At 37.3% G+C, this 27042-nt stretch overlaps 1 protein-coding gene across 1 annotated transcript in view; it reads left to right on the top strand.

Moving 5' to 3' along the window:
* Nucleotides 1-27042, top strand: part of LOC126190818 (golgin subfamily A member 2-like) — a 112278-nt gene that overhangs the window by 68472 nt on the left and 16764 nt on the right. The window contains exons 6-9 of the mRNA XM_049931385.1: nucleotides 2513-2707; nucleotides 7648-7872; nucleotides 23520-23738; nucleotides 23837-23943. Of these exons, the coding sequence (XP_049787342.1) occupies nucleotides 2513-2707; nucleotides 7648-7872; nucleotides 23520-23738; nucleotides 23837-23943 (746 nt within the window). The remainder of the gene's footprint in view (nucleotides 1-2512; nucleotides 2708-7647; nucleotides 7873-23519; nucleotides 23739-23836; nucleotides 23944-27042) is intronic.

The following is a 27042-nucleotide window of genomic DNA, read 5'->3' as shown; positions in this document are numbered from 1 at the left end:
AAACTTGGTCTTAAAATAGTAAAATATTTACTTTTCCTGTTATGAGATAAATAAAATTGTCGCTGGTAAAAATATAAAAACTCTGCTCTCTTAGAGTTTTGTAGCAGATCTTAATGGATGCAATTTATATTTTAAACTGTGGGTTGTCATTCCCTACTGTTGACTTTCCATATTTAGTACACAGCATGGAAAGTGAAGTTTGGAACATGTGCTTCTACTACAAATAGTCAGGGCTTTCAGTTGACATCCAGTTGGTAGTAATACCTTGGAAGCTTATAACAATCCCTGATATTTTCATTTGGTAGCATTTTCTCCATTTACTACAATTCTTGAAATTATCATTCTGCAAGTGTCCCTGTGCTTACTCTACTCACAATAAATGATTAATTTACTTCTTGACACATGTAGTAGCTTTCTTTCACGTAGAATACCCTAAATAAATACATATTTATCTTCTGTACACCCCACATACATGTATTCAGTAAATAATCTGCAACAGAAAACCCAATTTATTATCCTTTAGTATTTTAAACTGGCATTTTTTCTGATTACAACAATAGTTCAAAATTTGTGTATTCTTTATCAATATTCCCACCCTGTTCAACAACTCCTCCTTTATAATTTCTTTCCCCATTGTTAACATTCATGAAACTGTGATTTGAAGTTGCTTTTACTTCTTTCAAAGCAATATTGTACAGACTGTTTAATTGCTACAGAAATCAGTAACTTGCTTGAAATTTTATAACATTTATCACAAAATACAATCACCTAAGCATATCTGAGAACATTGCTCCTTTAACTTTCTGACTTAGTAAACACTGTTGTTCCTTTAACTTTCTGATTTAGTAGACACTGTGTAAGCCTAGCATACCTTAAAAATTTCAACACATTGACTTCATAAGTGTCTTCCCCAGTTGTACTACACATCACCATAACTGTCTAAGTAAACAGCCTTGTGAAGAGGATAGAGCACTACTCACTGCAAATATGACATATTGAATTGCAGACAGGCGTAAAGAAGAGACTGTTGCACATGTAGCTACTGGAGGTAATGGTCATGTGCACGTGAAATGTGCTTGCTTGTGTGGATGTGTACATATTATATATTTTCTTTCCTATAGATAGCTCAGTTTTTGCTATGAACACGTACATATGCCCAAAGCGAAACAATTTTTTTTTCTTTTCTCTTCTTTTTTTTTCTTTTTTTTCTTTTTGGGCAGTACATTGATGGCCTGCACAAATTGTTTAATACTAATGGTGCATAATTGTTTACAATAAGAGGGCAGAACATATCCTTTTGTTGCTCGCTGCAGCACCCTCACTGCAGATAATGAGTCTCCATTGATAAAGGACTGTTTCTACAACTGACATAATTAGGAAAACACATTCTGGAGCATCACCCCTATTATCAGGCAGTATCTCTTCATATATATCAGCACAGTTACATATTAAAATTTGCTACATTTTTAATCATTTGTAATATATATTCATTATAGGGCTTATTTTTCATTTACTTTTTCAACTATGACTTCAGATTTGTTATATTGGCAATCAGAACATTTTGTTTCTTTACTTCAGTGTTCAATATTTTTTGTTAATTTCTCATCATGTTCAATCAACTAATTAGTGTACATGAATTTTCCTTTACTATAATATTCCTCACCTACATTACAATATGTATAATATACTGCCTATCATGCCTAATTTGTGACAGCTTTGATGTTTCTTCTCATGCTGATCAACCATCTACCACTGAAGCATATGAACTACATCTGGTCTGCCTGGTAACTAAAGAAGCGGGGCAACCTATAGCACATCCATGCACATGTTTCCAAATAAAAAATTTTCAAATTAAATAAAGCAGCAGGGAAAGAAAGTGTGAGTTCTGAAGGAAAAATTTTGCAATATGAGATTGAAATAAAAGTTAGAAACAGACTTACTTAAACACAGAGTTTTTAGTAGCACCACAAACTTGAAGATATTACCTCTTTTTTTAACACCTAGAGAGTGATTTCTTAAGTTTTGTCCTTATTTAGGCTGGCCATGAGTATTAGATAGCTTCAGCCTCAGTTTTATAATCTTCATCTGCATTATTGTCGATTGAACATTGAGTTACAAATGCTGTAACTACATAAAAGCCATTAAGTGTGCAGGATGGTGATGATTTTTAGTACTGGTATAAAATTAACTTTTTATTGTTCTTGTTTTATTTTGTGAAAGGAATGCAACAAGTTCATTTATAACTCATAGTAGCAATTATTCTTCTTTATTGAAATTAGTGATAAAAGTGTGACTCAACTCAGTGACAAGATATCTACAATGAAACGATTGGAACAAGGTACAAAACACATGTTCACCTCTACCTCATAATCTTTTTCCAACAATAATACAATTTGTATATTTAGGTAATCTGTTAAAAAATGTTCTACCAAAAGGTTTCACTATGTACACCTACTTCAGCTCAAATTAAAATGATTGTATAATGATATAAGTTTCTTTGCTACTATTGCAGTTAAGTATATCTGGTAACACAGAGCTGGACAGCCAAATGGAAACATTAAATCAGCAGAAAATTAGTTTAGAGCATCAGGTGGCACAACTTCAGCAGGCAGTTAGGTCTGTTACTGCTGAAAGAGACCAAGCAAGTCAGCAGTACCAGCAGTATGTTCAACAACTCAACTCCCAGCTTCAGAGTTTGGCTACAAAGGTAACTGTAATACTTTGTAATTATGGATCCTGTCCTCTTCTTCTTTTCCATAAATTCTGACAGCATGCCATCCATCACTGTCTAAAGTATTGTTACCATTGCTCATTCCAACTTTATTGTTATTACTACTACTATTACTACTACTACTACTACTACTACTACTGCTGTGTACATTTTGTGAATCATGTTCCACAGATTCCATGGAAAGGAGTGGGTTGTGGGAAGCAGTCAGAGCTGTACATTTTGTTTTAGTGCTGTACAGTAGAATGAGTTATTTTTTATTGAAATGTTACACTATAAAAGTGCTAATGTAAATTATAATATAACCGAAAGCTTCAGATTACTAGTTTCTGCTACGTTATGCAGACAAAGGTAATCATTTTCTCAGTTACATTATTAGGGATGATGTGACATTAGTTGCTGTTCTTAACAGTATCCCATACCAGCAAACCAGTTTCATCTCTACCTGCAGTTACTACACTTTAAATAGCTGGTCTATGCACAGCTCTGTTTAAAATGAATAGCTCGATGTACTCATAGGATTGAGCAGCGCACATCTCCTTTCATGCCCTGGAGCCAATTCACTGTAAATAATTATCTGTAGCTGCGATCGCGCAGTAAGATAGTCTGTGCATTGACAAGAATTGCAAGTTAATAAAATGCACAGAAATAAATAAAAACGTGAAATGAATAATTTAAGAACAAGGATTTTATTCTAACTTCTGTAATTGATGTAGACAACAGAGAATCGTGTTGAATAATATTTATTCAAGAAAGGATGTCTCAAACAAACAGGAAATGATCCTACGAAATTCAGTTAAAGTACAGACATTAAATACTGTCATTAAATGTGGTAAAGTTACATTGAAAGTGATATGAGAATGTTTGCAAAATCCCCAAACTAAATAATCATCAAAACCTGTGAAAACTAAGTCTATTTTGTGATAATAATATACGAAAGATTCACCAGCTCAAAATAGTTCAGAGTTCAACATGATGATTCATAAATTAACACTTGTGGTGTAAAGAATTGTAACTCATACTCGATCTACTCTCAGTTCCCAATGCAAGTGGAAAAATTTAAAGTCCTACTCAGGAGCACAGTCAGACGTCTCAAAATATAAACTCCCTTCAGAAGCTAGAGTATTGTAGCAGTTGTTAATCACCCAGAATCAGTCACAGGTTGTAGGCACCTCGGACAAACAAGAAATCTGGGAAAAACCTGGGAATTTTTTCATCCGGGAAAAACCTGGTAATTTTTTAGAATTACGGGAATTTTTCATTGTTTTAGTTTTCAGTTAAATTTTTGTAATGTTGACTGGTAAGGACTGATACTCTGACAAAGAATTTTACTGTATCCTACCACTGCAGAACAATACTGCTGCTATAAAACATAAACGAGACTAAAAATCAAAATAAAACTTAAGCTGCAAAGGAAATGCGCCATTTAAAACACGAAATACAATGCACACACAAGCATTTGCCGACAGCGAAATGTGTCATAGGCTTTAGGGTGAAGATTATCAGTTCTTCATAATAACAAACTGCTTCTGATGACCGTGGTGTCGCAACTGTTCTCAACAGGTTCATTTGAACAGTTGCTAGCGGGCTCATGTGCAAGCGCTGTCGAGAGTTGTATGAGCAGTACCTTCTACCACTTCTGGCTACTTGAAGTGTGGCTGTTAGGAGTGTCACCTGTATCAGCAGTAGCAACAAGCAGCTAGAGTCTACCCAGGAAATTTTTTCTGCCGCGCCCAAGCTGCCAGATTCACACATGCACAGAGCAGTCCGAGTTGTAGTAGGGAGGGGGAATAGTCTCCACTTTTAGTGATTTTGCTGTTTACTCTTTATTTACAGCCCTCATGTTAAATGAAAACAAAATATAATTCTGTGGCTGTGAGCTTATCAAGTGAATTAAAATAATTCACATAATTATGGAAGACTAAAATATTAGTTTCAGTTTTCTGATTTTATTTTATTTCCACATTTTTAGCAGTAAAGCATTAATTGCCTTGCAGAACAATAAAATTATTTTTGTCAATCTACTAACGAAATTTGCCTTTATTAGTCTTTTGCAGAGGCAGTAAATTTATTTGGAACGAAGTGTTGCCTCCCACACCATTAGTTAGTTTCAACTATTTGCTGAATTTCAAATGCACGTTTTCATCTTCTGACACATATGACATTACGCATTAAAAAGAACCAAAAATGAGATAATACAGTACCAGTACTTGAAGAAAATTTGCATCCCAAGAAGCTTAATATCAGGTTGGGGCCTACATCTTTGTGAATCTGGACACATGAATGTGCACTTTAAGCCAAATTATGCATTTTAGTACTATTTAGGAAATTATGATGTTCTCAGAGTATCATCTGATGTCCTGTTTCGTTTATGATGTAATGTTAGATCTCTTAATGTTATGCAAGATCTGTAAATGCTATATACATACGAACATACAGGCTTCCTATATCATTGTAGTTGCGCATAGGCAGTAACACCTGTTTTCTGGCATTGTCTGATGATAATTGCTGAAACGAATTTCTAACAGGTCGCAGGAAAATTTGCAAATGGTGGTTTGAAAAACATTACTTTCAAAGTAAATTTAATTTTATACAAGGTGAATTACGTTACGTACAAGAATGTCCTTTGAATTTCTTAAATCACAGAGCATTTGATTCTCGTTTAAAGCTTAACACTTTGAAGACCAGACATTTATGTCATTATTTAAAACTTTACTGGCACATTTGCGTGATGTATTTTAAAGTCTAACACACGCAAAAAAGACAAATATTATACGTGAAACCTTAGCTTTTCTTGTAACTACACTATGTACATTAATTTAAAGCATTAACTTTTCCTATTTGTGTGTTCACACTTTTTAACAGTGATGTTGCTATTGGCTGGCAACATCATGTGGATTTGCTATCATCGGTTGGAGAGATCACATCACGAGCTATGACTGGCTACAAAAGCATCGCAATCTCGATTTCACTAACTTGCTGTAACTGTAATTGGTAGAACTTGAATGTATTCTTTCATAATATGAAATTAGGCAGTGTTCATGTTGCTGCGCATCAAAGATCGTTCCAAAAAACACATGTTTTTTTTATTTATTTATTAATTCCCCCCCTCACCAAGCGTATCATGATCGACCGACATCTCTAGTGATGCTGAAAGACAACGTCCGATGCCAATGCCTCACCGTAACTCCGGACATGCTTTACAGTGCTGTTCACAGCATTATTCCTCGACTACAGGTATTGTTGAGGAATGATGGTGAACATATTGAGCATTTCCTGTAAAGAACATCATCTTTGCTTTGTCTTACTTTGTTATGCTAATTATTGCTATTCTGATCAGACGAAGCACCATCTGTCAGACATTTTTTGAACATTTGTAATTTTTTGGTTCTAATAAAACCCCATGTCATTCCAAGCATGTGTGTCAATGTTTACCTCTCTATCTACATTGTTCCGTGATTTATTCAGTTTTCAAATTTATTCTGACTTTTTGATCACCCATTATAGCTTTCACTGATAATAGCTGTAGTGCAGTGCTATCAGCTGAGATATCATATCTTGAAATCACATGTAGATTTTAAAGTTTTTAATTCAGAGGTACATTGTGAAAATGTTTACTTGCTGTGAAATATTAACTTCTGATATTGAAATATTATTGTGTCATTGGCTGCACATGATTTTTTGAGATTGCAAATATATTCAGTTTTACATCATTATTTAATGTGAGCGATTGTCGAATCTCAGAGAGCTGTATCGTATCCATCTTTAAGATTGAGGATTGTCTGACACTTCGCCTTTCCTTGGACCATATCTCCTATACAAAGGCCAAGTGAGTGACAGTTGTGCAAATTCCTAGTGTTGGGATTTACCTGTTTCCAGTGATGCTGCTTGTCTCTGCACCAGGACACGTCCGGCATGGTCTCAGAGCTGGACCTGCCGTGGCATACCCTGAACCCTTGGGTCCACTAGCATTCAGCTGTACAACAAATTCATCTTATCTCATACCAATACTGGGCAATCAGTTAACCCACATAAATATGCATAATGATACAATGGGGAGATTGAATGATTTCCTTTGGACACAGACCAGTTCACCTGATAAACCCCTGAATTGCACAAGACATTTTCTTTGAGGAAAGTTACACTAAATCTTTTAGGATTGAGAAACATGATGCTGGTTCAGTTGGTGGAGTGAAGCAGTTCATTAGCATATAGTGAAGCATGAAAAATAGTTAAGAAAAACATTCCAAAACAATTGTGTGGCATGTTGGTTTCTGCTGTGGTTTTGTTGCAACAATGCTCATCCATACGCCTTCAGGAATTCTTGGAAAGTCTAAAAGGTGATATGTCTGACCATACTCCACACACCACTGATGTAGAACATAGTGATTACCACCTCTTCAACAGAATGTAATTGTGTTTCATGAAATCAGAAGGTGCTTCAAGAAGTTGTCAGATTTGGATAAAGTCACTGAGAACATAACTCTGCATTGAGAATATGTAAAAGCTCATCCGTCATAACACCTTAATGTCACATTAAATGCTGAGAAGTAGTTTTATTGTGGGTTAAACATTTAAATAGTAAAAGTGTATTTACATGTGATCAGTATTTTCTTTGTAACCAAAAAAAAAAAAAAATAAATAAATAAAATAAAATAAAATTAAAAAAAATAAAAAATAAATTACTTTCCAAATTGTCCTGTTAGAAACACAACAGAACCTGTACAGAACCTTGTTATTCACTGTGCCTCATTGTTTCAAATTCGGAGTGCCTTTTGCCATATGAGGGACACAAGAGTGATACACTCTGATTTCTATCACATATTAGATAAAGAATGTTTTAAGTTTGAGAATGTTATAATTCTTTCAGAATATAGTGGTATAGTATGTACTTCACTGAGTCCTTTTTCCCCTTACAGCTTGAAAGTGCTACAACAGAAAATGAGAAATTATTATCAAGGGAGCAGAGTCTGATTCATCATGTATCAGAATTAGAGAAACAGCTGCAACAACAGCAGCAGCAGCAAAGTGTAAAAACAAAGGCAACTTCATCTGAGGATTCTGACAAAATCCATAAGCTGCAGGAGAAATTGTCTGATTTAGAAGAAGAAAAGAAACATCTTCATGACATAAATGATTCACAGGTAAGATTAATTACTGCTGACACCTTTGTATCACTGTCAACATTTTAAATCCATAAGATCCTTTGATTGATTGTGACTGAATTTTTAGTTAAACCAGAATATTAGTGTGATTAATCAGCTTTAGAAGCTGATGTTACCAGTAACAGAGATTATACAAACATTGATGCTGGTTAGCAATAAACACAGCTCAATTTAGACATATATTTCCACCATTTCTTGTTGAGTTGTTATTTTGTTTTGCATCCTTGTACTTTGATTTCAACAACATTAAACACACTGTTAAGACATTCTATCATTTGTATAGCCTATGTGCTCTGTCAAAAATGAAGTGTGTCTGCTGGTATTACTAAAGAACTATTTGTAGAGTAATATTAGTTGATTATCCTCAGTGGTAATGGACAAGTACTTTACTACAGACAAGTTCTTATTTTAAGGTGGTATTTTTTAAATTTCTGAAACAATCGCTTTTTGATGATACAGTTATAACAGTTTTCGGCCTTCAAAGGCCATCGTCAGATGCCATGGGCAGTATGTGATGAACAGATGTTCATGTGTTGTCAACTAACATGAACCCTTGCTCATGAGATGCTGCCCACAGCATCTGGAGGTGGCTTTTGAAGGCTTAAACCAGTTATGATTCTATTATAAAAAAGTTATTCTGTTAAACATTTAAAAAATAATACCTTACAGCAAATCATTCACTTTCTTCACAAACAGAACATCATTTTTCCTAAAGATATATTCTTATCTTCTACCAAAAAAAAGTCATCTAAGTGATCCACCACTAAAGAATTGAGATTGATGCTGCAATATTGGATACATACCAAATGCATTTAGTTAGTGGGGTTACTTCCAATGCACACATTCTACATGTCATTTTCCATGGCATTGTGTCGGAGCTCCACCATTTATGCCTTCTGGTGGAGTGAAAATACGGCTGAAAATAACTGCTCATCTATGGCCACTGAGTCAATTAATTTTCATGACATCTGTCGCAGCATAAGGACTGAGCACAAGGTTTGAAAATAATATCTCACTAATGTCATTTAGTAAATAGTTCCATAATAAAAGGGCAGACTCTTTATTTGTTGTCAGTGTCTGTATGCTAAACTCTCACATTTGGAGTTCCACACTTAATAGAAATGATGAGATTTCCATTTTAAGGGAAACTGAAAACATTTGAAGTGAAGGCTGCAGAATTATGCTAAAAATTAAGGTGACACATGCAGTACAAAATGAAAACATCCTTGGAAGAATAGTCAAGAGAAGTAATCTGTGGAAAATCAATGCCAGAAGTATTAAAAGGAGCATGGGCTAAGAGATGGAGTAAAGCTGACAACATTATCGGGGCAGTCAAGGATTATAATGTGTAAAACAGATAAGCAAAAGATATTTGTTGTAGCCAATAGCATTGAAAAGATGAATTAAAGACAGGAAGATACTTAGAATTGTAACTAATCAGTCAACAGACAATGATTTAACAGAGAATCTTTTACAGGTGTATATCACTTTTGATCTGCAAAACAAGTAAATTTTTAATCCCAGTGAGTAAGAAAAAAGATATTTGAATAGTTTTTTTTAGCAGCAATTGTCATAATTTAAGTGCTACTTCCTGCACATCCAGAATTTAACAAATACATCTTCATATTCACAATAGACCACTGAAATCATCTGTAGGATTAGCTAAATAAACCTTTTAATAAAATGAAATTTAATAATAAAAGATGCCAATATGTATCGCACAGAGGGGAATGAAACATTATATACTGGAGTAATATGAAGCAGCAATGACAGCTGAAAATAGTGAAATTTGTTGAAGCTTAAACCTTTCAAACCAGAAATAAATCACATTTTCATCAAAGAAAAATTATAGAATGAAGTCAAAAATGGTTTCTCTGTTTGTGGTATATTACCCATGCTAGATGAAATGTTACGAACACTTTAAAATGCTCTTAAGTTGAAGGCTTTTGAGACACACGCTAACAATCTGAAAGCTTTATGATGCTTTAGAATGAGCATTATTAAATAATATTCTCCATGGAATATTTGTGACATGCAAACTATAACCAGTGAGAGAATGTGTCATAGTATCAGTTGCAGGAAAAAAGGACAAATTCTTGTGGGAAGTAAGACACTTGTGCAACATTTCTATTTGAGATGTTGATGAGAGTTGGTGTGGTGCAAACCATTCCAGAAAGTTTAGTTGGCTGGAACAAAAAACACCTTATGCATAAAAAAATGTATAAAATTATCACAGACAAAATGTATAAGATTGGAGTGGTTGGAAAGGAGGAATTCAAACACCATCCAGCTCTAGAAAAAGGATTATAATGTACCACACTGGAAATGAAGATGAGTTAGTATACAATGCCAGCTTATGTTTTATTGGGCAAGATGAAGGTGCAGATTATCATTCTCAAATAAGTGCCTGCCAGACATTATAAAAAGTGCTTTAGGGGTGTTCTCAAAAAATTACCAAACACATCTGTGATTGTTTTTGATCAGGCCCCATATCACGTGATGATAAATCCAGTACAAAGAAATCCATCTATGAAATGGAGAAAGGATTTTGTTATTGAATGAATGGAAAGCAATAATGTAGAATTTCCATCTAATGCCACATCATATGAGGAATTTACTACAGCTGGCTTACTGGAACAAGCGCAACAGCACTTCAGTGCACAGGAATACCTTTTGGAAAGTATATTGCAATAAGTGGACAAGGAAATTAAACTTCTGTGGTTGCCGGTAGCACATTGTGAATTAAACGCCATTTAACTTATTAGGGCATTTGTCAAGAACAAGGTAGCAAAGGAAAACAACAATTTTAAAATAAATAATACTTACAGTTGTGTTGCTCTGCTGTGGCAAGTGTTCATCAAAGTGTCTGGAGAAATTCAGTGAGTCATGTACACAAACTTGAAAAAGGTTATGCACAAAGAGCACACTGTCTTGAAACAGCAATAGAACCATTGCTGATCCAAGTAGTGACTCCAATAGCAGTGGTGAGACCTCAGCCAGCAATGAAAGTGGTTAAGGTTGCTTTTAATTCAGACATCATTCTGTACTGCAAAAATTACACATTCAAGCTAATCAACTTTTCTATCTACTGTTGAAATGTGCTATACAAATGTTCATTTATTGTGAGCTGCTTGCATACCGAGAATTTATTTGCAATATCTCTCTACTTGCAACAAAAACTGAATGCAGCAGTGCTGTACTGGAATCCAACTACGAAGTTGTCATTCTTTGCTGATGTTTAGGTGCTTATGGTGCATTACAAAAGCAGCGGTGCGCTGGTATGACAACTACACTCCACCACAGCCGTGCATAAATTTCAGCTACTAACACAATTGCTTTACAAACTCTTAACTAAAAAACACAAGATGTATTAATTGGTAAAGACATATGATACAACCAATAAAAGTTCAAGCGTAACACAAGTGCCTTCACGTTGCATTAACTACAACGGTAAGCTCAATCGCAGTCTCCTGCGTCTGACATTATAGCGCTGAAACGAGTAATCAGAAAATTACAAAAATCTGCATGTAAATAGAACAAGGTTGTGCATTTGTCCTAATTACGATCTGACTCTTATGCATCCTTAAACTTGACACTCTCCGAAAAAAGCTAGAAAAACCACAGTTTCTCTTAAATATTACCACGTGTGTCACCCCTATTTCAACTAAAATGTTATATTCGTACTCTAAATAAAAGTAGAAACATCCACGACTCTGGAAATGTATAGCATATCGATGTTCATAATGCAGTGTGACCAGAATATGAGCTCAAAGTCAAGGTCAATCATTATGAAATGGATAGTAATCTTCCTGCACAACACTCCATCTTCCATGCTGATGCTTAACACCCAACTGTTGACAGTGTGGGTCAGCACTTTGTGCTTCTCTCCATTCTTCCATGTCTGTTTCGTCACCTTCTATGGCATGAATTTTGAGACTGAGGCCATCCGCATTCCTGTGCGATTTACCTAGTTGATGTGTACTACTTCAAAATTGTGAGTTCACTGTTTTAATATCCAGCAAGTTAAATGACTTGTTGGATCTTTTAAGTCCTAGTAACTATTTCAGTGCCACAAGATCAGTTATTACTTTGAAACATCATCTGTATAAATAACAGCAGAAATAAATTATTCCGCATATTAAGCACTAGCATTTCTTTCTGAGTAGCTGAATAATTTTTTTCTGCCTTAACTAAGTTATCTTGATACATATGCTATTGGACGCTCTTGTCTGTCTCCTTCTTGGCTTAATATACACCACAAGATAAAATTTTAAACATAACACAATAGTATAAATTGGGTTTGGTAATCTGGAAAAGCAAGAACTGGACTAGAAGTAATAAATCTTTTAGATTTAAAAGTGCTGTCACAATTTGGAGACAAAAATTTTTCATTTTTGTAAATAATTATATGATGAGTCACACAGTTTCAATGAATTTCAGAATGAATTCTTTATAAGAATTACCTAGGCCTATATATGACTGCAGTTCCTTAATTTTTTGTGTGTGTCGGAAAATTTTTGATGGCATCAGCAAGTTGCGGATCAGTGCGTACACCTTTCAAGCCAGCAATATAGCTCAATAACAGACTTTTTGCAAAACAAAATGGCATTTTTCCGAGCTGAGCGTTAACTGTAGAATATAATATAATATATTGTCATATAACATGTCCTATACAATCATTTGATGGAAACTTTGGTGACTCATCAATGAATACAGTTGTATGCCTACATAGGTATATATACTGAAGGGCCGAAGAAACTGCCTATTATCGTGTAGGGGCCCCCGCAAGCTTGCAGAAGTGCCTCAACATGACATGGCATGAACACAAATAATATCTGAAGTACTGCTGAAGGCAATTAACACTGTGAATCCTGCTGGACTGTCCATAAATCTGTAAAAGTTCAAGGGGGTGGAGATCTCTTCCGAACATCATGTTGCAAGGCATCCCAGATACGCTCCATAATGCTCATGTCTGGGGAGTTTGGTGGCCAGCAGAAGTGTTTAAACTCAGAAGAGTGTTCCTGGAGCCACTCTGTAACAATTCTGGACACTTGGGGTGTCTCATTGTCCTGCTGGAATTGCCAAAGTCTATCGGAATGCACAATGGACATGAATGGATGCAGGTGATCAGATCGGATGCTTACATATCTGTCACCTGTCAGAGTCATCTCTAGACGTATTGGCTCCCATATCACTCCAACTGCGCATGCCCCACACCATTACAGAGCCTCCACCAGCTTGAATAGTCCCCTGTTGACATGCAGGGGCCGTGGATTCATGAGGTTATCTCCATACCCATAAGCGTCCATTCACTCGATACAATTTGAAACAATACTCGTCTAATCAGGCAATATGTTTGCAGTGATCAACAGTCCTATGTCAGTGTTGACGGGCCAAGGTGAGGTGTAAAGCTTTGCGTGGTGCAGTCATCAAGGGTACACGAATGTGTCTTCAGTTCTGAAAGCCCATATTGATGATGTTTCGTTGATTGGTTTGCAGTCTGACACTTGTTGATGGCCCGGCATTGAAATCTACAGCAATTTACAGAAGGGTTGCACTTCTGTCAGGTTGAACGATTCTCTTCAATTGTCGTAGGTCCCGCTCTTGAAAGATCATTTTTCGGCCATAGCAATCTCAGAGATTTTATGTTTTACTGGATTCCTGATTTTCATGATACACTTGTGAAATGGTCGTACAGGAAAATCTCCACTTCATCACTACCTCGAAGATGATGTGACCCATCGCTCATGCGCTAACTATAACACCATGTTCAAACTCAGTTAAATCTTAGTAACCTGCCAATGTAGCAGCAGTAACCAATCTAACAGCTGCACCAGACACTTGGCCAGCTACATATCTCTGTATTTGAATACATGTGCCTATACCAGTTTCTTTGGCAGTTCAGTGTATAAAAACACATACATGTGGTAAAAGAAAGTATATGCACACATACACAAGAATGTTACAACATAAAAAGCTGATTAGTGTTAACATTTCTTCCACTTTCTTAAATTTTTCTATCGTGTTATAACATTTTAAATATTTTGTGGTGATTGTTTCTATAGTTTATAAATATAGGAAAAGAACACATACCTGCATTAAGAGGACACACACACACACACACACACACACACACACACAGAGAGAGAGAGAGAGAGAGAGAGAGAGAGAGAGAGAGAGAGAGAGAGATCATAATGTAGAAAACTAAAAAAATTAATTTCAGCTACTTGTCTTCCTTGTTTATACAATCTTCTGGCTTTAATAACAATTCCTTTTTAAGTATTTTTCAATGTTTGCTGCAGTGGTTCTTAGTTTACGGTCCTTGAACTTGAACCATATTTCCCTGCTGAGCTTCAAAGCAATGTAAGACAGGTTATTATCAGATAAGCTAAATCTCGGACAAGGTAAATGCAGTCCAATTTATGCATTGTTTCATAAGCATTTATAAAAGAATTTCCTTCATAAAGATGTAGATTTTTTTTTTTTTTTTTTTTTTTTTTTTTTTTTTAGCTCAGAGGATTTTCTCGTACATAAACATAGAAGGAATTATCCTTAAGTCTTATGAACATAGGTTTGCATGATCGCCTATTGTTTGCTCCTATCGTACCTCTGCACATTTTTTTCTGGAGCTTGAACACTCTGAGGTGCTTTGCTTTTTCAGCACCTCTGAAAATTATGCCATATGTAGCAACTGATATAAAATGTACATGATAAACAATTTCCTCAACAGCTAAGTCAGTTACTTTGTTTAAAATTCTCATTGCATAAACAAAACTGTTTAATCACCTCACTAAACAATTCATGTGATCAGTCCATGAATAGTTTTGTTGATACAGCGTGTCCCATTCAAAAGAGGCCCCACAGACAAACATTTCCTTAAATTACACTTAAACACTTTGCATAAATGTCAGAAAATGAAATTAACATGTCATACCTTGTTCATGGGGAAATAAAGCTGAATAACAAAAGATGCTGCAAGTGACCACCCTCAACTTGTAAACACAGTGGAAGATGATGCTGCAGATTCTCGAATGTTGCTGCCAGAACCTCTGGAGTCACTGTCTGGATTTCTCAGATGATGTTCTCTTATAAATCTTCCAAGTTGTGTGGTTTGTTCTATAGCTCTTGCCTTTTAAGCCACCCCAGAGGAAAAAGTCAAGTGGTGTTAAATCAGGTGACTTTGGGGGCCACAGTCATTTTGAAATCACTCTCCGGTGCTAAAATGATTCGACCTCAGCCATGGTCACTCGGGACATGTGGCATGTGGTGCCATCTTGTTGGTACCAGCTGAGAATAAGTTCTTCATTGTCCAACTGGTTCACAAATTCCCAAAACATTTCAACATTTCACTGTAAACTGCACTTGACACTATAGACTGAACAAAAATTGGCCCGTAGATGCGATGCCATGGTATTGCTCAAAACACACCAATTTTTTGTGAATGCAGGGGTTGCTCGCCAGTGCATGGGGACTTTCATTATATCACAGATATGTATTCTGAGATTTTACATAACTAGAGAGGTGGAACCATGCCTCACCACTAAATCATGTGTACTGCAATATTCCTGGTTTGTGAGCAATAAATTGCTGAAGCCAATGGCAAAATGTAATGCATTTGTCTTTGCCATTAACATTCAGTTCCTGAACAACAGTAATCCTGTATGAATATATGCTACCTTTTTCGCAGCTCTGTGACGTCCTTTGTGATGTTCCACATTCCTGAAATAAATGTCAGACTGACTTAGCAGGAGAGGCCAACAGTTGTTGTTTCACATCAGTCACTTTTTCTCCCATTAATGGCGGCTGTTCCCTGCCTTGAAGATCCAACACAGTTCCAGTGCTCTCCATCTTGTTCACTAACTTTTGAATGCACCATTGAGGTAGTATATGCTGGTCACCAAACTGTTCAAGAAACATTCACTGACATGTCTTAATGGAAACAGTAATCCAATATTGTTTTACAAGAAACATCTATTCTTCGACAGAGTAATGATACATTGTCGCCAAACACTGAATGCTGAACTCAAGCCACAGCACTGTTGTGTCAATTGATGTTACTGAGTGCAGTGTTGCCTCATCAAATGTCACAATTTACACAGTGCAATTTTGGAGGAACTGCTACATATCTCTTTTGAATGGGGCACCTTGCAGTAAATCCAAGAAGTTTAACAGAGTCTGCAGTGACAAGTTGTACGCATCATAATTTAAATGTGTTCTATATCCAACAGTATGTTTGGTCCTGAAATGTACAATTTGTGTTTTGTAAGATTCAGTTTCATAGTATTATTATTTATCCAGTTTTCTTCAAGTTATTGAATTTTTTTTTTTTTCTTTTGCAGTATTCTGTACTAGCTCTTCATTGTTTTTATAGCAAACTACTGCCGCTGAGTTGTCTTCATACAGAAGTGTTTCTGAAGTTATCTTAAATGACATGTTGTTTACATAATGCAGGAACAGTACCAAGCCTAGTATGGACCCCTAGGGTATGCCTGCTTGTGTTTCCATCCGCCGGCCGGGTTGGCCGAGCGGTTCTAAGCACTACAGTCTGGAACCGCGAGACCGCTACGGTCGCAGGTTCGAATCCTGCCTCGGGCATGGATGTATGTGATGTCCTTAGGTTAGTTAGGTTTAAGTAGTTCTAAGTTCTAGGGTACTTATGACCGACCTCAGCAGTTAAGTCCCATAGTGCTCAGAGCCATTTGAACCTTTTTTTTTTTTTTTTTTTTTTTTTTTTTCCATCCAACTAGAATGGGCTATCTCACCTTTTTGTTGTTTAACTGCCCTGCCTGTTGAACACTGTTTACCGGTACTACACCCATGGAGTATTCAATCGACAAATATGCTGGGAGAAACTATCCTCTGTTTTATATTTTTGAGTTAGGATGTTAACCAGATTTTACATGGAAGCCATAAGCAACCATTTTATGAAGCAGCCGTTTATGGTTTACTATATAGATTAGATTAGATTAGATTAGTACTTGTTCCATAGATCATGAATACGACACTTCGTAATGATGTGGAGCGTGTCAGGTTAACAAAAGGTGTCTATACAAGATACTACATTACACAAAATATTACACAACACTTAATATATATGTGGGGGTTAGGGAAATTACGCACTTACTATATCCAAAAATTCATCTAATGAGTAGGAGGAGTTGTCATTAAGAAATTCTTTTAATTTCCTTTTAAATGCTATTTGGCTATCTTTCAGACTTCTGATGTTATTAGGTAAGTGACCAGAGACTTCTGTGGCAGCGTAATTTACCCCCTTCTGAGCCAAAGTTAGATTTAACCTAGAGTAGTGAAGATCATCCTTTCTCCTAGTGTTGTAGCCACTTACACTGCTATTACTTTTGAATTTGTTTGGATTGTTAATAACAAATTTCATAAGTGAATACATATATTGTGAGCCTACAGTGAAGATCTCTAGCTCTTTAAATATGTGTCTGCAGGATGATCTTGGATGAGCTCCAGCAATTATTCTGATTACATGCTTTTGTGCAATGAGCACTCTTTTACTCAATGATGAGTTACCCCAGAATATGATGCCATATGAAAGCAGAGAATGAAAATGGGTGTGGTAAGCTAATTTACTGAGATGTATATCGCCAAAATTTGCAGTGAGCCTAATAGCATAAGTAGCTGAACTCAAACGTTTCAGCAGATCTTCAGTGTGTTTTTTCCCAGTTCAACCCCTCATCAATGCATACACCTAGAAATTTTGAATATTCTACCGTAGCTACCGATTTCTGATCAAAGTATATATTTGTTAATGATGTCATTCCATTTACTGTCTGGAACTGTATATACTGTGTTTTGTCAAAGTTTAATGAGAGCCCATTTGCAGAGAACCACTTAATGATTTTCTGAAAAACGTCGTTTACAATGTCACTGATTAATTCTTGTCTGTTGGGTGTGATAGCTATACTTGTATCATCAGCAAAATGTACCAGCTTTGCATCTTTGTGAATATAGAATGGCAAGTCATTAATATACAGGGTTATTACAAATGATTGAAGCGATTTCACAGCTCTACAATAACTTTATTATTTGAGATATTTTCACAATGCTTTGCACACACATACAAAAACTCAAAAAGTTTTTTTAGGCATTCACAAATGTTCGATATGTGCCCCTTTAGTGATTCGGCAGACATCAAGCCGATAATCAAGTTCCTCACACACTCGGCGCAGCTGTCCCCATCAATGAGTTCGAAAGCATCGTTGATGCGAGCTCGCAGTTCTGGCACGTTTCTTGGTAGAGGAGGTTTAAACACTGAATCTTTCACATAACCCCACAGAAAGAAATCGCATGGGGTTAAGTCTGGAGAGTGTGGAGGCCATGACATGAATTGCTGATCATGATCTCCACCACGATCGATCCATCGGTTTTCCAATCTCCTGTTTAAGAAATGCCGAACATCATGATGGAAGTGCGGTGGAGTACCATCGTGTTGAAAGATGAAGTCGGCGCTGTCGGTCTCCAGTTGTGGCATGAGCCAATTTTCCAGTATGTCCAGATACACGTGTCCCGTAACGTTTTTTTCGCAGAAGAAAAAGGGGCCGTCAACTTTAAACCGTGAGATTGCACAAAACACGTTAACTTTTGGTGAATTGCGAATTTGCTGCACGAATGCGTGAGGATTCTCTACCACCCAGATTCGCACATTGTGTCTGTTCACTTCACCATTAAGAAAAAATGTTGCTTCATCACTGAAAACAAGTTTCGCACTGAACGCATCCTCTTCCATGAGCTGTTGCAACCGCGCCGAAAATTCAAAGCGTTTGACTTTGTCATTGGGTGTCAGGGCTTGTAGGAATTGTAAACGGTAAGGCTTCTGCTTTAGCCTTTTCCATAAGGTTTTCCAAACCGTCGGCTGTGGTACGTTTAGCTCCCTGCTTGCTTTATTCGTCGACTTCCGCGGGCTACACGTGAAACTTGCCCGCACGCGTTCAACCGTTTCTTCGCTCATTGCAGGCCGACCCGTTGATTTCCCCTTACAGAGGCATCCAGAAGCTTTAAACTGCGCATACCATCGCCGAATGGAGTTAGCAGTTGGTGGATCTTTGTTGAACTTCGTCGTGAAGTGTCGTTGCACTGTTATGACTGACTGATGTGAGTGCATTTCAAGCACGACATACGCTTTCTCGGCCTCTGTCGCCAATTTGTCTCACTGCGCTCTCGAGCGTTCTGGCGGCAGAAACCTGAAGTGCGGCTTCAACCGAACAAAACTTTATGAGTTTTTCTAAGTATCTGTAGTGTGTCGTGACCATATGTCAATGAATGGAGCTACAGTGAATTTATGAAATCGCTTCAATCATTTGTAATAGCCCTGTATATTAAGAACAGCAGAGGACCCAAGACCGAACCTTGCGGCACCCCATTCTTGATTGTTTCCCAGTTTAAGAAATCACCAGTTTTTTGCATATTACGTGAACTGCTTATTTCAACTTTCTGCACTCTTCCAGTTAGATATGATTTTAAACCATTTGAGCACTGCCCCATTCATACCACAGTACTTGAGCCTATCTAGAAGTATTCCATGATTTACACAATCAAAAGCCTTTGAGAGATCAAGTGCTTTAGTGAGATAAAAGGTGCTGGATACATTCAGCAATGTTATCAAGGCATTTGCTTATTTTAGTGATCAGTTTGTTAAATCCATATTGGTTATTAAGAATAAAATTACACTTATTTTATTACTTTTTTAATTGACTACATACTGTTTGCTCAACTATTTTAGAAAAAAATTGATAATATACTGGGCAGAAATTTCCTGTCTTGTGGATAGATCAAACTTCTGCAGATTACAGCATATTGGGACAGCAGCTCTCATCAAATGATTGAACTCTTATGTGGCATAGATGGTGTGCAATATTGTGACATCCTGTTCTTACTATTTTTGTCAGAATTTCATCCCAGCCCACAGATTTAAGATTTTTTTATGGAGTTTTATAATTATAGCCATTTTATGGCAGGGTAAATGAACAAATTTAAATTCTCCAGATCTGTGTTGCATTATTTGTCCTCATACAGAAGATAGACAAACTGAAGGCTGATACCAGTGTGTTGACACACAGAACTGTGTCAAGGAAGTGTCTTGCTGCTTTTAAGTGTTGCTGAGCAGGTGGGTCAGTGACTGACGGTGGTTGAATCCCATTTCCTGGTGCTCTTTCCTTTCTTCTAAGCCCTGCTACAGTTCATCCCATTACTGTACGCTGAAGTCTCTATTAGGGAGAGGAACTGTCTACTGATGTGACAGAAGTAGAAATACGGTAGATGTAGATTTGGAAGCAATAGGGGATCCAGTATTACAGTCAGAGTTTTACTGAGCTTTGGAAGAAGTGTAGTCAAATAAGGTGGAAGGCATGGATAACATTCCTTCACAATTTCTAAAATCATTGTGAAAATAGTAATCAAATTACAATTCAACTTAGTTTATAGAATTTGAGAGTGGACGTATACCTTCGGACTTCCAGAAAAGTATCATTTACACAATTCCGAAGATAACAAGGACAGCGCAGATTGAGAATTGTTGCACAGTCAGTCTTAGTTGATGCAGTCGAGCTGCTCACAAGAATAATATGTCAAACAATGATAAAGAAAATTTAGGACCTGTTAGGTAGTGATCTGTTTAGCTTTAAGAAATATAAAGGCACCAGAGAGGCATTGTGCTTGATAGTGGATGCAAGACTCAAGAAAAATCTAGGCATCTTTGTAGTTGTTCACCTAGGAAAGTCATTAGTTATGTACAATGGTGCAAGATGTTCAAAATTCTCAGAAAATTGGTACAAGCTTTAGTGCAAAATATATATAAATATACAGTACTTATCAGATCGAAGAAGGAACAATAAGAATGAAAGGCCAATAACAAAGTACTCTCATTACGGAGGGTGTAAGACTGGAACACAGTTTTCACCCCTATAATGTACAGACTATACATCATAGGAGGCAATGACAGAAACAAAATTTAGGTTCAGGAGGATGAAATATAAGTGACAAGATTTTATGATGGTGTTGCTCTTCTGACAAGTGAAAGCATGGAAGAATTTTGGGAAATACTCAATCATTTGAAGAGTCCGCTGCCACAGAATATGGATTGAGAGTAAACTGAAGAAAGAGGAAAGTAATTAGGAGAGCAGAAGTGAGGTTAGTGAGTAACTTACCCTTAAAATTGGGGACCACGAAGTAGGTGAAGTGAAGGAACTCTGCTACCTTGGAAGCAAAATAACACTTGACAAATAAAGCAAGGACATCATATAAAGCAGAGTAGCACAGACAAAGAAGGCTACTGCTACAAGCCCAGACCTTAATTTGAGGACTTCGACACACAGGTCGCCGAAGTGGAGTCCACTCAAAAGACCTGCACCCGGCGAACGGTCTACCCGTTGGGAGGCCCTAGCTGCATGACATTTACATTTGAGGACAAATTTTTTGAGAATTTAAGTATTGAGCACAGCATTGTAGGTAAGTGAAACATGGACTGTGGGAAAGCCAGAACAGTAAGACAGTACTGGGCACTACTCACTGTAGATTGAATGGTTAGCTCGAGCCCCGCATATGCTATGGCATGAAAAAATATATATTTGTTGTAGTCAACACTCATCTTAATTGAGTGGCCCAGAGATGTAGCTGGTTTCAGAGTTTGGCTACGTTTTTCATCATAGGGTGCCAGCTCACACCTGTTGTAAACTCAATTTTCAAGCTGAAATAAAATATAAAAAAATAATGCAGGCAGGTATTGCAGTGAAACTTAAAAATATTGAAACACTCACTTTGATTTATAATTTGAACAAGTAGTTTATTTCTGTTTTTCCATGAAAGTCTTCAATATATTCACTAAACACTTAAAATGCAGTGTGAGGCTTTTATGTAAGGGTGGCCATTAATAACTGATGCTACAACAGTTCACTATAAAATTCACATGTCGTGATCACGACACTCGGCAGTTTGTTTACAGTTCGCAGAATACGCTGTTGTCTGCAGTCCTAATTGTGATCAACTTGGTCGTTTTGGAATGTCGTTACATACATACTTGTCCCCAAACTTGGCTACCAACACACTACTACCCCCAGACGCGTGGCACGTCCAGCTCTTAGTGTCGCTCAAAACCAACTGTCCTCTAAGATGGCCGTCCTGTCCACCATTGATATGACTGCTCAACTCAAAACAATGTTTGACAAACAAATTATGAATATTCTAAAGCAAAACACAAAAACACATACGATATAATGAAAAATTTGAAATTTTCCAGGCAATAACAATTAAAAGTCCAATATCTTGTATCTGCCACTGTTTTTTCACAAATAATGTTCTTGTGGTATGATTTTGCTTTTCCCGGATTTTTGATACTAAACATAAACAAACAAATCAAAATATATACTTAATTACTCATCTACCTCTTTAAACTTTAGAATGCTGCCACTAGTTCGTCTCTTTAAATTTATTTATTACCAAAAACACAGTTTCTCTCAGTCGAATCCCATATTCCGACATTTCATTTAAAAATTGCTCAATGCAGCTCTCCTAGCTGCATCCATAAACACTTTGTTCTTATTAATTGGCCAAAGCATTACTGAGATATTAGCCTTTGAACTTTCATAAATTTACAATTTTTAAGACATCTAGATAATTTAGTCCTGTTTTTATCAATTTATCTCTGGCATATAAATTTCTCCAAATGTGCAAACATGGCCATATGCGCCCCTGCCAAGCGCCCGCTCGGGTTTTTCCAAGGCTGTGTAAATGCTCGCTGCTCACCATGGCCCCATAGTAACCACCAGCCATGTGCTCTGCGGCAGGAAACTGCCACTCTAATATCACAACACAGCAGGTGCACTCGCAACAGGAGTGTCCGAAGTTATGTGGACTGGTAAGGTAAGGGATAAGGAGGTTCTTTACAGAATTGGTGAGGAAAGAAATTTGTGGAAAACACTGATTAGAGGAATGGACAGTATGACAGGACATATGTTGTGAGGTCAAGGAATAAGTCATGTGGTACTAGAGGGAGCCATATAGTGTAAAACCAGAACGTAGGACAGAGACTGGAATATATCCAACAAATACTTTGCGATGTTGGGGGTAAATGCCATTCTGAGACAAAGAGGTTGGCGCATGAGAAAAATTATCATCATCCGTATCAAACCAGAGGACTGACAAAGATAATATTAATGATTCAACTACCAACTGCAACAGCAGAACTGACATTGTGAGTAAAATTATTGAGCTTATCAATAATTACAGTTCTTCATCAGTTATGAAAAAGAAAGCATATAGATTATATGTGCTATCATTGTTTTTTTTAATACAATCCAATTAAATCTCTCAAAGAATAGAGTTAAAGATGTATAATAGGATGAGGCTAGGGCAAAACATCTTTTTCCGTTTGCTAGGATTTCATTTTATCTTTTCTCCCTCTGATAATCGTGAGAAGTGTTGTTCACATGAATGTGAAATGTTGTTGCAATTAACACCATTATGTTGCATCTCAGACACTTAGAATGTGTTATAAGAGTAATAAATGACAAAACATGTTGTATATTTATGCACAGAAATATAGTTTCTTCTTTACAATAAGGCTCAAATTGTGCAGAGAGGTAGTTATCATGTTCTTTATTTTATAGCAACAACAAATTGAGGAACTGTCAGCTGACCTGAAAGACAGATTGACAAGGATAGAAGACTTAGAGTCAATGATAGAGAGTATGAAAGAAGATCAGCCTAATAAAGAACGATTGTTGGCTGCTATTGAAAGTGATAAAGTTGCTGCTGCAAGGGCCGTTGCGCAGAATCAGAAATTGAAAGAACGGCTGGAAGAACTTGAAAATGGGTTTGTGACAATGGTTTGTATTGTTACTATATGTGAATGATAACCTGTGTAATAAGTAAGGCTTTTTTTTAATACTTATTTGTAAATAACTGTTTGTATTGTGTATTTCAGAGCAATACTAAACTAGAACTGACAGAAAAACTGCAGTATGAGCAACATGTAAACAAAGAAAAGTGTGAACAAATCCTGGATTTGGAAAATGAGCTGAAAAAGATAAGGTAATTATAATTTATGGTTATTGGTAAAGGGAAAGATATCAAACTTCACAATTAAGTTGATTCCCATTTTGCTGTGAAACTTGTGAGTAGGCTCAAGATGCATGTGGAGAAAATGAGTTTTAATATCACTGGGAGACCTTTTAACATCCATCTGTAAAAACCATACAGTGCTTCTATGTTAAAACAATTGTTAATACTGAAAAGACAAGAGTATCACTACTGGGAGAAGTAAAGGGGACATGGCTGTGTTCATTAGCAACATACTGTGCCTCACCTCTTATACGCATAGGGGACCAGAACTGTGTTCACCAAATGATTTGTTTTCTGCAAACTCAACTCATGGCCTCTCACCCTCAATCTGCCTTTCAGTTCTCAGTGCCTTTAATGCAATACCTGAGACATAAATAACATTCTAAAGAGCTACTCCTGTACTTGCACCGAAGTTTGTATCAATCAGCCATATTCCATTTAACAGTAGAGGAAGGAATGGAAGAAACAATTACCAGAGAATTTGAGCTTGGTAGTAGGAATGAGAGAGGAGAATGACTAATTGAGGAGCGTTTATTCAAAGCTCGATATGTGCAAAAAATTTCAAAGTGGAGGTAGGCATGGTAATGGCATAGTGTTGACCTTTGACTCAGTATTCACATTTATTTGTGTCATTAGGACTCAATACATTGAAAGTAGCAGTTTTTATATGTTTTATTAGGAATAGTGATGACAGTGAATTCTAACCTCACTTGTATAAGTTTGAATAGTGCAACCTGCGATCGTTAACAGTTAAGCAAATGTAAAATATGTGGTAAATTAGTATTACACTACAATATCTGAGTAACTTAGTGTCACAATACAACTTCTGAACCCTTCTTACATACGTTTTAGTTAGCAGAAAGCTAAAACTCACCTCACTGTCTGCTTAAATTCCTTAGCTTGTTGTGGGCTTTAGTGGTCATATACTGTAAGCCCATCGGTTCCTATAGAGTGGAGTTTGTATTTGTGGTTAACATCCTGAACTCTTATTGTTAGCTAAAGGTTTTGTTTTGTATCTGCATCTGTCAGTGTACAATACTCAGTATTTATGTGTATTAGTGTCATTTAGACTCGGTACGTTTAAGGTAGCAATTTTTGTAGTTTTATTAGGTCCCTTTCGCATGTATGTAAACGCTTGTTTAAATTACAAATACGAAGGATAATCAGTACGTGCAGTGTACCGTAGGTCACTGTTTAATTCATTAATAATATTCACTAGATAGCCCCTAGCAGTTTACTGTAGCTCACTGTCTTATTCTTTTAGTATTCGCTAAATAGCTCCTAGCAGGAAAATAAGCACCAGATCTAGCTTCTACCATAAATTTTTATTTTCATTATTGAGTGTCTTTTCTGCCAGCTAGAGTGTAGCTGTTAACCTCGTTTGGCAGTAGGTTTCCTTAAGTTTTTTTAATAGTAAATCAGCTATTAGCTAGATGGATAAGGACTGTGTCTGTTGTGTGCGGATACAGGAGTAGTTGGCCACAATCCAAACGCTGCTGGAAGCTTTTTTGGCCACAGTCAACAAGCTCCAGAGTGCCACCTTGAGGTGCGGTGGGGATGGGGTGTCTGGTGCAGCCTCTGCTGTACTAGATGTGCAGAGGGGGATGTCACAGCTCAGATGCGGCTGAGCCGGCCGGCCCACTCTCACCTCAGTGTGGGTGGCGGACTGTATCAAGGTCTCGAGCCTCAAGGCGGAGGCTGCATGGGGGACACAGGCTCCTGCCAAATCCCATGCACTTTGCTAGTAGATTCAGTGTGCTATCTGATGCTGGGGGCCAGGATAGTGGCCACTCCTTCAGCAAGGTCCGGAAAAGCATGTGGGAGTAGCGGTTTGTTAGTTATTGGGAGCTCCAGTGTTAGGCGGGTCATGGAGGGCCTCAGGAACATAGCGACTTGGGCGGGGAAGAAGTCCAACATTCACTCGGTGTGCTTGCCGGGGTGCCTTGTCCAGGATGTGGAAGAGGCTCTTCCGGCGGCTATAGAGCGTGCGAGTTGCAGCCAGCTGCAGATTGTTGCAAATGTTGGCACCAACAATGCTGTCGTCGGGGTTCCGAGGAATCCTTGGGTCCTTTCGACGGCTGGCTAAATTGGCGATGGCGTCCTCCATCTCTCAAGGATTGGAAGCCAAGCTGATAATCTGCAGCATCGTGCCCAAAGTGGACCGGGGTCCTCTGGTTTGGAGTCGAGTGGAGAATCTAAACCAGAGCCTATGTCGACTCTGTGACAAAAAGGGTTGTAGATTCCTCGACCTATGCTATGTGGTGGTAGGTTGTAGGATGCCCGTAGATAGATCAGGGGTGCACTACACACAGGAGGCAGCTACATGGGTAGCACAGTACTTGTGGTGTGCACATGGGGATTTTTTAGATTAGGTTCCTCCCCACGGGAAACAAACCGTTTGCCTGAAAAATTACCAGTTCATGTCACTGATATGAGTGTGCCAACTGTAAAAATTGTTAGTTTGCCTAAACAGGTCATTCCAAAGGATTTAAATATGCTTAATCTCATGTTAGGAAATTACTGAAGTGTCTCTAACGAGATCCCCGAGTTACTCTCCGAAATAAACAGTAGCAATGCCAATATTGTATTAGGTACCTGATTCAGGAAGAGCTTACATCAACCTGAAACACAAAGGAAAAAGTGTAAAAAGGAACCTATCATTAAATGCAATTGTGGACCTGAGGTTTCACGATCAGAAGCTAAAGGCATGAAAGAATGCAAAAGCTGCTAAACTCTGCTATGACGCTACTTCCCACATTCATCATCATGTGGCATCATAAAATAAAATGGACACCCAGAGTGAAATAAGTAAGAAAACAGTGACGATGCTATATACCATTAGAAAAGAGAATGGTGAAGTAGTGCCTGTTAGTTATGCCCTTTTCCAAGGGGTATCTGGCATGTCCATGAAGGAGGAAGGTTGCCAGAGTAAAGGAGAGGTGGCGACAGAACAGAAAGGATCTTAAGGAGATAACTGGTTATAAATGCAGAGAGAACCACCATGGAAGAGGGAATTTTACAAGAGGTTATTTGCCATCAGATCTCCCAGCCAGTAAAATGTTCAAGAGG

Source organism: Schistocerca cancellata, chromosome 6 (assembly GCF_023864275.1).
Source record: "Schistocerca cancellata isolate TAMUIC-IGC-003103 chromosome 6, iqSchCanc2.1, whole genome shotgun sequence".
Lineage (NCBI taxonomy): Eukaryota > Metazoa > Arthropoda > Insecta > Orthoptera > Acrididae > Schistocerca > Schistocerca cancellata.
The sequence above is the reverse complement of the archived record's forward strand: the minus strand, read 5'-3'. Positions and strand labels throughout refer to the sequence as shown.